Genomic DNA, 13,565 nt, shown 5'->3' on the forward strand with positions numbered 1-13,565 from the left:
TTGCTTAAATAAAATAGAATAAAATAATACAGGAACAGCAAATTTCCTTGTACCTGAAAATTCTTGTGACTGTAACACAAGCACACAAGATATCAAGGATTCAAAATGGGGAGGAAATCTGAAACTCATATTACAATCTGAGATAAATTACTTACAAGGAACTGTTCTATCCCAAGAAACAAAAGCTCTGCAACACATAATAAGACCCGCATTCCCCTCTAAATAGATTTCATTAAGAACGAGCCTGATGACTGCTGTGATTCCCGAATCTTCTTGAGACTGCAGCATCAGATAATGTATCCCAGATCTGAAAATTTACAAGGTAGCAATCGGTTATGCAAGACTTTCAGAACACAATTGAACTATAAGACAAAATAGAATGGATACTCACTTCCAGTCTACCCTTGGACCCTCCGATTGCCAACAGAAAAGGACTGTCCTCTGAGAACGAAACAGAAAATACACCTCCCTAGTAACATTGAAAACAGAATGTAAGAATCCAACAGGTATCAACCAAGCAAAAAGCAATACATTCAGCAAATCACTTACTGCTTTGGGATTCTTCGACACAATGCATGAGGGTTGGTTGTTTGACAAATCCCAGAGCTTTACCTGTTAACAGCAAATAAATGTCATAAATAAAGCCATTAAGGTCTGCTCTCCGAATAGAGGTTTATTGGGAGTGTCCAAAGTTCATTACCATTTTATCTGTGGATCCAGTTGCAAGAAGCTGTAACAAATGTTAAGATCAAATTACAATTAGGATGTTATGATTCTAGAAGATGAAACCCAAAAAAGGCAAGGAAAAAAGAATATGTACATTAGGTGCTGAAGGGTTGTAAGAGATTGAGCAAACAGCTTTGTCATGAGCATGAAGTGTAAAACTTGGTTTTGACTCGGAATCTGGATTAGATGTGGCAGCCCGAAGATCAAATCCCTTCACTGTACCATCTTCAAGACTCACCTAAATTTAAGAGCAACGTATGATTATCAGCTATACTAATATCTACTAAAACTATTTAACTATCAATCAACCATATATATAAATATATCTCTGTGTGTGTGTCTCATTAGCAATTAAGCATTAAAGCTTTATTATCCCAACATCTTGAAATAAAATATAACTATTAATGCAGTAAAAAAAAAAAAAAAGGTTCTAAGAAAGAAGCAAAAGCACACACCACAAACGAGTGCTCATTGTGTGGGTCCCATGCCAAGCTTTCTACGTCAGAATTCACAATCCACTTGTAACCGGAATGTGTTGGGTCCCTCCCATCTTTCTGCAATACGTTATCAGTATAAATAAAGAAGGCACAATGAAAATCATAAATTATAGAAGAAAGTGCAATAAGATGAGTAAAGCATGTGGTTAACAATTTACCATAACCACAGAATGATCAAAAGATCCGCTAAGAAGAACTGGTCGTACATCATGATTAAATGCAACAGCCTGAACCTGTGAGAATAAGTTAGACCAGAGGTTAAACTAAAACTCAAATGGCAAAGTTCAAATCACTGCACTAAAATGTTAGAGCACGCAATAGTGCATCTAGCACAAGCACAAGAAGCTGGCCTTTTGCTTTATAAACACTACAAAAATGTTTAGGCCACTGCTACCTTTGAAATAAATATAAACACCTGAATGGTTTCAGCTAAATCATTACCTTTCATTAGGAGAGATGTAGCTTCAATAAAATGCAAAGATGGAAATTTCATTTATCTGGCTTTAAAACGTAATGAACCTTTAACCCTTCCCAAGAGAGAGTCAAAATAAATTTACGCACACAAACTTTTATCCACCTGTCTTTGTTTTCTAGATTTGCCCACCAAGAAAAATCTGGAAGCGCACATATGTATTAGGGCTACTAAATAACCTCTGATACCATGGCACCTTGAAACATTTGTACATCAGGTTTTAACAAAAAGGATACACAGCATTATTGAGTCAACAACATACCAATCCACCAAAATAAAACTCGAAAATATTACTTACATTATTCACATGCAACCCCATGAAAATAATCTCGTGATAGATACATTATCCCAATGAAGTCTCATTCTTACCTTGTCTGTATGATGCTCCATGGTAATAGTACATTTTCCAGTAGCCACATCCCAAATCTTTACTTGTTTGTCAGCACTAGCACTCGCAAGTACATTCCTGTGTTTTATACAAACAAATAGCAAGATACAGACGTATTTTAGGGATATATAACGGGGAAGAGCAGTAAATCCACTACCATAACACAGGAAAAGCAGCAAGAGCAAACCTGTAGTATTTGTTCCAAGCAAGACCTAGTACAGAATCAGTGTGGCTGTCTTCTTTGTACTTGATTGACGTCTATTACCAAGAAAATATCATGATTAGGAAAAGAAGTTCGTTCATCACTAGAGGCTTGACATGCATACAGGTCAACAAGAGATGTACAATTTCATGCACTGAGAAAAACTAGAAAGGAATTTTCGTGGAAAACCTTTTTCCCCTTTTTCTTCTTCTTTTTCTCAGCGATGCCACCTAGCACCATACATGGTTGCACCTCATCAATCTGAAGAAACAGAAAACGTTACTAAGAAAATGCAATAAGATCTCACCCAATAACCTAAGCAGCCTGAATTTTTTTTATTATTTTATTTTTAACGGCAACAGCAATTATGATGAACGTACAATGTCAAGGTCCCATATTTCAACGGAAGGTTCCATAGATCCAACAGCTATGAAATTCCCTGCCAATATAAGGAAAGCTTGTAAACAAAGTAACCGCAACAAGAACAACAAATGTAGTTCTGGTAAAAGAAATACCCACTCTACAAAAGATTGTGACGTGAATGAGTAATCACTGATTAACTTAACTGGGAAAAAAAGTTATGGTTAACCAAGTATCATGGCTCTCCACAAAACTCCATTTAACATGAGTATTAAATATTAATAAGGGATAAAATCATTTTGGTACTCTGTGTTACAGGGAAACATGCTATTAGTACCCTGTGTTTTTGATAATATTAAAATGGTATCTTCACATTTACAAAAACTTTTTTTGGAACCTTGAAGTCATTTTTAGGACATAAAATGTCATTTTTACCCTTCTACTTAATTTGTCCATAATTAATTTTCACAAAACGTATTAAAAATATTTAAAAATACATTATTAAGAACTTTAAGAAAAACTTGAGCCTTAACATCAATACATCTTTTTTGTTCAAATTTCATATTCAAACTGGAATCAAACTCAAATGCTGTAAATTCTCAACTCACAAATGCTGGAAAATCTCGTATTCAAACTTGGAATTTGAATTCCTAGATAACTCGGATTTACCCCAATCTCCCATTCAACGCCAGATCTAATACTCAGACCTACCCTCCCTCAAACCCATCCGTAACATCACCCCTCCCACATCAAATCTGATTTTCGGATCAACCGCAACTCAACCCCTGTCCTCATCACCCCACCCCTTTCCCTTGACCCATCGCCGCGCCCCCTACAACCCACCCCAGCCCCCCACCACACCCGTCTCCCCCTATAGCGGCGGGGTTGTTGGTGCCAAAACATGTTCGTGTTCGCTGCTGTTGGAAGCGATGAAAATGGAAGCTCAGAAGAATTGTTACAGAGAGATGAAAATGGAAGATTTGTCTCATTGTTTGAGATTGGAAGATTTGTCTCATTGTCTGAGATTGGAATTCGGAATGGAAGATTTGTTGAAGATTTGTCATGAAAATGGTTAATGGTAGGATAAATTGGAAGATTTGTTGCAGAGAGGTGTTTTTTATTGTTGCAGAGAGATGCATCTTGTTGGAAGATTTGTTGCAGAGAGACGTGACTTTTTTTTTTTTTTTTAATTTATAAAGTTTATTTCTTTATTTCTTTATTTTTGGATATGAGGTTTAATATTTGTAGTTTTGTTTCACATATTTTTGTGGACGAAATTCAAATCCTATTAGGTTTAGTCAAACTTTGGATAACGTCAATCTTATTTTCTGATAGAATAGATTTGTTTATTTAGGATTAGGATTAGCATATCAGTTCCTTATTTTTGGGATTATTATCCCTATTGTAGTCTATTTAAAGACGAAAGTCTTCATTAATAAAAGATACATGATTTATTAGTTCGCTATGTTTTTATATGGTATCAGAGCCTAAGGGCTAATTTTTTTCCTCTCATGGCTGAACACGATACAGCCATATCCTCCGGTGATAATACCGGATCAACAACGTCCAGTCAATTCACGGCTGAAAGAAACTCTATTCCAATCGCTTCTCTTTCCGGGAGCGATACCTTCTCTCTCCGGGAGTGATACCTTCTCTCTCCATATTACAGCCCACAAATTAGATGGAAAAAATTATCTACAGTGGGCGCAATCCGTAAAAATTGTTATTTGTAGCCGCGGCAAATTGGGCTATCTTACTGGAGAACTTCCTACTCCCAGCCCAACTGATCCGTCGTATAAGACATGGCTGGCAGAGAATTCTAATGTTCTCGCTTGGCTTATCAATTCGATGGACCCGAAAATCAGCCGTCGCTATCTCTGGTTCAAAACGGCCAAGGAGTTGTGGGATGCAGCCCGCCGAATGTACTCTGATCTCGGGAATGCTTCTCAAATTTTCGAGGTCCGTTCGAAGCTGAAGGAGATGAAGTAGGGCTCAAATTCGGTGACTCAGTATTTTTCTGATCTTCAAGATCTTTGACAAGAACTCAATATGTTTTTTGAAGAAGAGTCCACATGTGCTGAATGTAGTATCAAGCAAAGGCGTAATCTTGAAAAAGAATGAGTGTTCGATTTCCTTGCTGGCCTTAATCGAAACCTGGACGAGGTATGAGGCCGAGTGGTAGCACAGGATCCTTTTCCCTCTACAGAAGATGCCTTTGCTGAGGTTCGTCGTGAGGAAGTCCGTCGGAAGGTAATGCTCACCGATGACATACCAGTACCTCCATCTGCACTAGAAGGGTCTACCCTTGTGTTAAATAAACCCCACTCACACGGACAGCATCATCCTGATCAGTGCCAAGGCAAGCGACCATGGTGTGATCACTGTAATCGTCCTGGCCATACTCGGGAAAAGTGTTGGGAGATTCATGGAAAACCAGCAAATTGGTAGCCTCGGAAGAAGAATGATGGACGTGCATACCAAACTCAATCCGACCAAGACAAATCAGGCAACTCCAGTGCATCTATTCCATTCAGCAAGGAACAGATTGAACATCTCCGTAGGCTTCTCAATCAGCCATCCGTCAATACTCCTCAAAGTTCAACCAATCCCTCTTCCAGCTCCACTATCGGGTTATGTTCAGTGACTCAATCTGGTAAACTTTACTCAACTCTAGAATCTTCCATTCACTGTAAAGACCCTTGGATCATTGATTCAGGGGCCTCCGATCATATGACAGGTGATTCTAATCTTTTTTACTCATATATTCCTTGTTCTACTCACACCACTGTTAAAATTGCTGATGGGTCTGTGACTCCAGTTGCTGGAATCGGTAATATTAAATTATCTCAGAACCTTATCCTTGAATCTGTCTTCCATGTTCCTGCCTTAAAATGCAACCTGATCTCTGTTAGTAAAATTACACGTGATAATCATTGTGTTGCTAAATTCTTGCCTTTGTCATGTCAATTTCAGGACCTACTATCAGGGAAGATGATTGGCAATGCTAGGATTCATGAGGGTCTTTATTACTTTGAAAGTGATCAATCAAAGAGTCGACAAACTTTTGCTTCTATGTCTGTTTCTAGTACTAGGAAAATAATGTTATCGCATCATAGACTTGGCCATCCCAGTTTTTCATATCTTAAATGTTTGTTTCCATCCTTATTTAATAATAATAAAAATTTTGTTTCTCTTGATTGTGAAATTTGTCAACTAGCCAAACACACTCGCATTCCACTTTCTCCGAAACCATACACACCGTCCATACCGTTCTCTTTGATCCATAGTGACATATGGGGACCTTCATGAATCACTACATCTCACGGTAAAAAATGGTTCCTTACATTTATTGATGATCACACACGTGTTACATGGGTTTATCTTCTTCGTGACAAATCCGAAACCAGTCAAATATTCAAATACTTTCACAAGATGATTCAAACCCAGTTTCAAACCAATATCCGAACACTTAGAACCGACAATGGAAAAGAATACTTCAATTCCATTCTAGGAGATTATTTGTTGGACAATGGGATTATAAATCAAAGTTCATGTGTTGATACTCCACAACAAAATGAAATATCCGAAAGGAAAAATCGTCATCTGTTAGAAGTAGCTCGTGCTCTCATGTTTACAATGAATGTTCCAAAATACTTATGGGGGGAAGCTATCCTAACTGCTACCTATCTCATAAACCGTTTACCAAGTCGTTCGATCAACTTTGAAACTCCTTTGTCTATTCTCTCCAAAAACTATCAGCAAGTTTCTAAGTCCAATGCTCTTCCATTAAAAACCTTCGGCTGTACAACATTTGTCCATATTCATGAGCACAATAGAAGTAAACTTGATCCCCAAGCTCTTAAACTGTCTTTCTTGGCTACTCTCCAATTCAGAAAGGTTATCATTGTCACTGTCCACAAACCAGAAAAATATATGTTTCCTGTGATGTCACCTTCTTTGAAGATACACCTTACTTCTCTCCAACTTCACTTCAGGGGGAGAAACAGGATGAAGCTTGTTGTTCCTGGGATACTCTTAACCTACCGTTACTTAATGATAATTTAGATACCACAACTGTTTCCACACCTGAGTCAATTCAGATCAGCCCTCCAAATGCGCCAAATCGACCTGATCATGAACCAATATTGGAAACAGGGGGAGAAGCAACACTGCCCGAGCCTAAACAACAAGAGTTACAGGTCTCCTCTAGAAGAAAAAACTCTCGAGGAAATAAAGAAATCATGAATCCTACTCACAGTCAAGAAGACAAACCGATGGTAGATTCTCACCTACAAAATGAGTCAGGTACATCTACTTCCATTCTTAATCTAGACAAGCCAATAGCAGTTAGAAAGGGTGTTAGATCTTGTACTCAGCATCCTATTTCCAAATTCATCTCCTATTCAAATCTATCTCCTTCATTCCGTGGTTTTACCTCTAGATTGTCTAGTATAATGATTCCCAGGTCTATAAAAGAGGCATTGGATGTGGAAAGATGCTGTTCTTGAAGAAATGCGTGCCCTTTAACAGAATAATACATGGAACTTGGTAGAATTGCCCCAAGGGAAAAGCACAGTAGGGTGCAAATGGGTATTCATAGTTAAGTATAAGGAGGACGGTTCAGTTGAGAGACACAAGGCGCGAGTAGTGGCCAAAGGTTTTACTCAAACCTATGGAATCGACTACAATGAAACCTTTGCTCCTGTTTGCCAAACTCAATACTGTCCGAATTCTTCTCTCAGTGGCAGCTAATTCTGATTGGCCCCTACATCAACTTGATATTAAAAACGCATTCCTAAATGGTGAGCTTGAAGAGGAGATTTAAATGTGTCAACCTCCGGGGTTTGAAGAGGAATTAGAGAGACAAACTGTCTGTAAACTCAACAAGTCTCTCTATGGTTTAAAACAGTCTCCATGTGCTTGGTTTGACAGGTTCTCGAATGTGATCAGGAAGTTTGGCTACATTCAGGGACAAGCCTATGGAATCGACTACACTGAAACCTTTGCTCCTGTTGCCAAACTCAATATTGTCCGAATTCTTCTCTCAGTGGCAGCTAATTCTGATTGGCCCCTACATCAACTTGATATTAAAAACGCATTCCTAAATGGTGAGCTTGAAGAGGAGATTTAAATGTGTCAACCTCCGGGGTTTGAAGAGGAATTAGAGAGACAAACTGTCTGTAAACTTAACAAGTCTCTCTATGGTTTAAAACAGTCTCCACGTGCTTGGTTTGACAGGTTCTCGAAGGTGATCAGGAAGTTTGGCTACATTCAGGGACAAGCCGATCATACGCTATTTGTTAAACACTCTGAAAAAGAGAAAATTACTATTCTTATAGTATATGTTGATGATATCATTATCACTGACAATAATAGTGAAGTGGAGAGAATCAAGAAAATAATGGCAAAGGAATTCGAAGTTAAAGACCTTGGAGCCCTGAGATATTTCCTAGGGATGGAATTTGCAAGGAGTAAAAAGGGTATTTCTGTCTCTCAAAGGAAGTACACCTTAGATCTTTTGGAAGAAACTGGCATGTTGGGATGCAAGCCTAGTAAAACGCCGATTGAACTCGGTAATAAAGCAAAAATGCTTGAAGGAGGACCAGTCGACAAGGGAAATTATCAACGTCTTGTTGGAAAGCTCATCTACCTCTCACATACGAGACCAGATATTGCCTTTGCAGTGAGTTTAGTAAGTCAATATATGCATGCACCATGTCAAGGACATCTTGATGCAGTATATAGAATCTTGAGATACTTGAAACAAACACTTGGAAAAGGCTTATTTTTTGCAAAGACTGATGATCGAAAAGTGAAAGCATTCACTGATACAGATTGGGTTGGATCCATTGATGATCGAAAATCAACATTTGGATATTGTACCTTATTGTGGGAGAATCTGGTGACTTGGCGCAGCAAAAAATAGTCAGTGGGCTAGAAGCAGTGCAGAAGCTGAGTATAGAGCTATGGCTCATGGAGTTTGTGAACTCGTTTGGATAAGAAGAGTGATGAAAGAGTTGAAAATTGACTTTGACGAACCTATGCGGCTATACTGTGATAATAAGTCAACTATCAGTATAGCTCATAATCCTGTTCATCATGATAAGACCAAACATGTGGAAGAAGATCGACACTTTATTAAAGAAAAACTTGATGGAAACGTTATCAGAATTGAATACGTGCCTACATCTCATCAACTAGCTGATCTACTCACAAAAGGGCTATCCGAACAAACCCTTGAAATACTTGTAGGCAAGCTTGGCCTCATCAACATCTACAGCCAAGCTTGAGGGGGAGTGTGGACGAAATTCAAATCCTATTAGGTTTAGTCAAACTTTGGATAACGTCAATCTTATTTTCTCATAGAATAGATTTGTTTATTTAGGATTAGGATTAGCATATCAGTTCCTTATTTTTGGGATTATTATCCCTATTGTAGTCTATTTAAAGACGAAAGTCTTCATTAATAAAAGATACAGGATTTATTAGTTCTCTCTGTTTTTATAATTTCTAATATGTTTTGTAAAAATTAATTATGTGCAAATTAAGTAGAAGGGTAATAATGAAATTTTATGTCCCAAAAAATGACCTCAGGGTAACATAAAAACGTTTTTGTAAATGTGAAGGTACGATTTTAATATTATCAAAAAACACAGGGTATCAAGAGCATGTTTTCCTATAACACAGGGTACCAAAATGATTTTATCCCAAAAACGACACCTTACTTTCCTATCAATACAGCTACTACCATCAAGATAAATGAAATAACTATTCCCTAGAAAAACCTTAAAGAGAAAAATCAGTGGAAATCATAACCAACAAAAAAGGTCAAATAATCTTTTATGGACAAGGATGACATCCAAATCCGAAGCTAATTCATGTAAGACGTACCTCGTTCGCCGCCTTTAAGCGGACAATCCAGCCATGCCATGCACAATGGAAATTCAAAAATCATGGTTTCGTGGTGGACATAAGTGTTCAATTCGCCATCAACAGCTTCTTCACATATCCAAACCTGTTAGAGCACAACAAAACCATTCATCAAATGCCGTAGAAGGAAAAAGGAAGAAGCAACCAGCTTGGAGTTTAGTTACTACATGCCTCGAGATGATTGCCATCGTCACCGTTGCGCGCACAAACTATGACAGAATCTGTTGGCTTAATGGTCAAGTCCTCAAGATCTTCAGAATCCTCATCATCCTTCAGAGGAAAAAAAGAAGTATGAACAAAAATAAACAATAATATTCCTTCACAAGAGAAAATATGAAAAACACAAACAAAAGCAAACCTAATGATAAAGAGGTCACAACTTACATCCTTATCCTTGAAATACGGATCCATGTCATTACTTGGGTAGTAACGATCGCCATTCCCTTTGCTAAACAGCTCAATCCCTAAACCGGCCATAATAAGAACATAAATGCTTAGCTTAAATTGACTAGAAATTTCTTTGGCCAAAGCTAAACGGAGATAAATGCATTGTATATACTTATAAGAAGGAGCAATGCCTTCTTTAAAAATGTTAAATTAAAAAAAAAAAGTTCAGTTTTTTTTTAAATATTCTTTCGTAAATAGTTGATTATTTTTTGATAAATCATTGATTAATTAGTTATTGGTTACCAAGTTAAATCTAATTTATCAATTTTTTCAATCACAGAAATTATTGATTCTTAAATTTTTAGCAAAAACATATTTCTTTAAACCAAAACTACAGACATTTACTTAAATTATGCGTTTACAAAGAGGCATTTTAAAAAAAAAAATTTCCTAAAGAAAACAACAGAAATCAAACAGATAAAGATACCGTCATCTTCATCATCATAATTATCCATGTCGAGCTCCTTCAATCCATCAGTTATGTCTTCATATTTGTCGTTCGACAAGTTAACATCTTTACCAGACTTATGATCACCATCATCATCATCATCATCATCTTTCTCTTCATCGTTACTATCATGTTGATTATTACCACCATCCATTTCCTCATAGCTATTTCCACTACACGATTACAAAACTCAAAACGAAATTAAAAAATGAACAAATTAGGTCAAAGCTTCACCGAAAATAAACGCAGATAAACTAGGGCAAAAGCCATTTACATTGTATCGAAGGCGCCGCTCTGAACAATCTCTTCGATTTCTTCTTTGGAAGGCAAGTCGGCGACAGAAGGGACTGGCTGGGAAGCTCCTTTGGGAACCCAAGAAATGGCAGATATCATTTTGCTAACGGAGGAGAGAGAGAGTGACGGCGGCGGGGGAAACGAAAGAGGCGGGAGCAGAGCAGAGCCGGCAAGAGTACATTAATTCAGATAGTCTTAGGTTTCCCTCTTTTGTTTTTGTTTATATTTTTAATTAATGGATTTTTAATTAATGGATTTTTAATCTGATGAATTATGCTAACACCCTAAAATTCAGAGCCGGCAAAGAGAGAACCTGGCTCGTTTACTTTGTAGATTTGAGTTAAGATGTGATGTTTTTTTAAAATTTTTATTATTATAAAAAAATTAAATATAATATTTTTTAAAATTTTTTTACTGTTGATAAAATGAACGAGTCCTAAAAGTCACATCTAAAAAAGTTTTGACCAAGAAAACAAATTTCGATCCCATATTATATATATATATATTTTAGCGAAGTGCTATATTTCTTGTGTTTTATAGTCATTATCATAAAACATATTGTATATTTGAATTCACTTAGTTAAAAACCTTGTGCTCTTTTAGTGAAACATTATTCAAAGGGTCAGGTTCAAATCAACACCTTGTGGATAAAGAAATATAATGACTTTTGGAAAGATGAAGTGAACGTTTGGTTTATGTATTCAGAATCATGATTTAGAACCATTCTCGTTTTACTTGTGTTTTTTATGAGAGAAAAATACTGTAGAGAACCATGAATCATGATTCAGAATCAGAGACGAATATAAGAAACAAACATCCTAAGACTCTTTGAAACATCTTGAATGATTTTTTTACTAGTGTAGTCAGTGTATGTATTGGTACAATGCTTGAACTTTTTTTAAAATATTTTTTCTTGTTTTTGTTTTTTATTTTTTAAAATAAAAAATATGTTTGGTAACTACCATTCGTTTTCTATTATTTAAAAAAAAAAACATGTTTGGTAAAAATAATTTTTATATTATTCTTTAAACAAAAGCAAAAATCTCACTTGAGTTTAATTTCGGAACCGAACAACAAGATGAAATCAATGTCGAGACCGGACCGACATTTCCGGCCTAATGTCGGGATATGACCAACTTGTTGGGCCCAGTGTCAGGATCAGATCGACATGTCGAGCCCGATATCAATATTAGATAGATAGACTAGCCATCGTTAGAATCATATTGTCGTACTGAGATCGGACCACGGGAGCATCATTTTATCTAATAGGCCTTGTGATAAATTTTAAGAGTACAAACACAAACTAATATACTAATTCAATATCATTAAAATCAAAAGTAATAGAAACTAATAATTTTTCAAATATAAAACTAGTGTTACACTGATAATTACAACTTCATTAAATTCCACAACATCATTGGATGGGTCCACAGTCATGATAACGTGGAGTACCTTTCTTCCACGGTACATAATTTGATGTTCAGTTGAAACATGTGTTGCAACATGAGTTCCATCTATTGTTCTAATATAATTCTACGAACATGTGTTGTTGCATGGGTTGATCTGTTGTTACCAACTATACCAAAACAATAAGCACTTACAGAGATTCAAAGTAAATTACAACAAGAATCAATTTGAATCCTTCTTACCCAGTTCATACTCCTTGGCAGCAAACAGTATAACCAATAGATTATACAATTCCACTAGCATGTTATCATCTTCGTTATCAATAAAATAAACAAAACCCAACTAAACAGAGAATTAGAAAAGAAATGAGATTTTAGTAAGCCTAATTTAGAAGTTAAATATGGTAGTGACAACTATACTATCTTTTATTATTATTATTTTTCTTTTAATCTTAATTTGTATACCACTTACAGGGTAATGAAACGGGGAGAGTTACTAAGGTGTGAGCATGACTCTAATGAAGCTATATTGTTGTATTGTGAAGATACAAACCATATGGTTTTTTGTTTTGGATAATTGATTTCTCTCAATGTAGCTACTTGTTGGATTAGTTTTAAAGCACATATCATCAACTTTGTAAGATTTTTTATTCTTTTATGCTAGAGACAAATTCATGTACTTTTTTTTTTCCTTTTGTAAGGTGAGTCCCTTTCATCTTAGACTGAGGTGGAAGGTTTTCAGAACTTGAATAATAATTTAATTAAAGCCGCAATGGTACTTATAAAGTATCGAATTTAATATTGAGCATAGAAATATGTAAATTAAATCATAATACCAAAATTATTCATTCAAAAATAATGGTGGTGAGTTTGACAAGGAAATCTTTGATTTGAATACTTAATTGATCAATATTAACTCTTGGATTTTTTCCTCTGACTTTACACATATTGTACTTGAAATTCTTCTCTACTGAATTTCCAGTACCGCACTGATTGAAATTTCCTTATGGTTAGACTGCCGTGGAAGGCTTTTGAACCTCAAGTAAGATTCTTTAATCACTTGCAAAACATGTAATTTTACCAAACATATAGAAATTGACATTAGACTGTTAAGACTGTAATAACTTGTTTAAAGTCGCACCTAAAACCTTATATTCTCGTAACTATTTCATCTTGTGATCTACTATCGTGATGTACCGTTAAGCCGTTTTTCTCATTACTCGCGGGTGTTCTTAAACCTGCTTATTAGACATTTCGTAGCAAGACAGGTCATACGGATGCTTCTATTTTAGTAGGAGCGGGTACTTATAGGACTTGAGCACACGAAATATGCAGCTTAGTTATGGAAAAATCCGTAATTAAATATACACACACCTATATATAATATATATATAT

At 36.1% G+C, this 13,565-nt stretch overlaps 1 protein-coding gene across 1 annotated transcript; it reads right to left on the reverse strand.

The window, feature by feature from the left end:
* Nucleotides 1-106: 106 nt before the first annotated feature.
* LOC21410556 (periodic tryptophan protein 1 homolog) lies at nucleotides 107-10,964 on the reverse strand. Its single transcript, XM_024175396.1, has 16 exons — nucleotides 10,745-10,964; nucleotides 10,450-10,643; nucleotides 9,960-10,039; nucleotides 9,747-9,845; nucleotides 9,537-9,660; nucleotides 2,666-2,724; nucleotides 2,475-2,546; nucleotides 2,271-2,341; nucleotides 2,065-2,161; nucleotides 1,382-1,456; nucleotides 1,182-1,280; nucleotides 821-964; nucleotides 701-730; nucleotides 550-612; nucleotides 392-469; nucleotides 107-307 (listed from the first exon to the last, which is right to left on the reverse strand). Exons 1-16 carry the CDS (start codon nucleotides 10,861-10,863, stop codon nucleotides 233-235), a joined length of 1,479 nt encoding a protein of 492 aa, XP_024031164.1. The 5' UTR covers nucleotides 10,864-10,964; the 3' UTR covers nucleotides 107-232.
* Between the last annotated feature and the right edge of the window lie 2,601 nt (nucleotides 10,965-13,565).

Source organism: Morus notabilis, unplaced genomic scaffold (genome assembly GCF_000414095.1).
Source record: "Morus notabilis unplaced genomic scaffold, ASM41409v2 Scaffold78, whole genome shotgun sequence".
NCBI lineage: Eukaryota > Viridiplantae > Streptophyta > Magnoliopsida > Rosales > Moraceae > Morus > Morus notabilis.

Coding starts and splice junctions, on each gene's coding strand:
- LOC21410556 (XM_024175396.1), bottom strand. CDS start 10,863: ATGATATCTGCCATTTCTTGGGTTCCCAAAGGAGCTTCCCAGCCAGTC. Junction 9,661..9,746: donor ACGATGGCAATCATCTCGAG/GCATGTAGTAAC, acceptor GTGCTCTAACAG/GTTTGGATATGTGAAGAAGC. Junction 731..820: donor ACAACCCTTCAGCACCTAAT/GTACATATTCTT, acceptor CATTTGTTACAG/CTTCTTGCAACTGGATCCAC.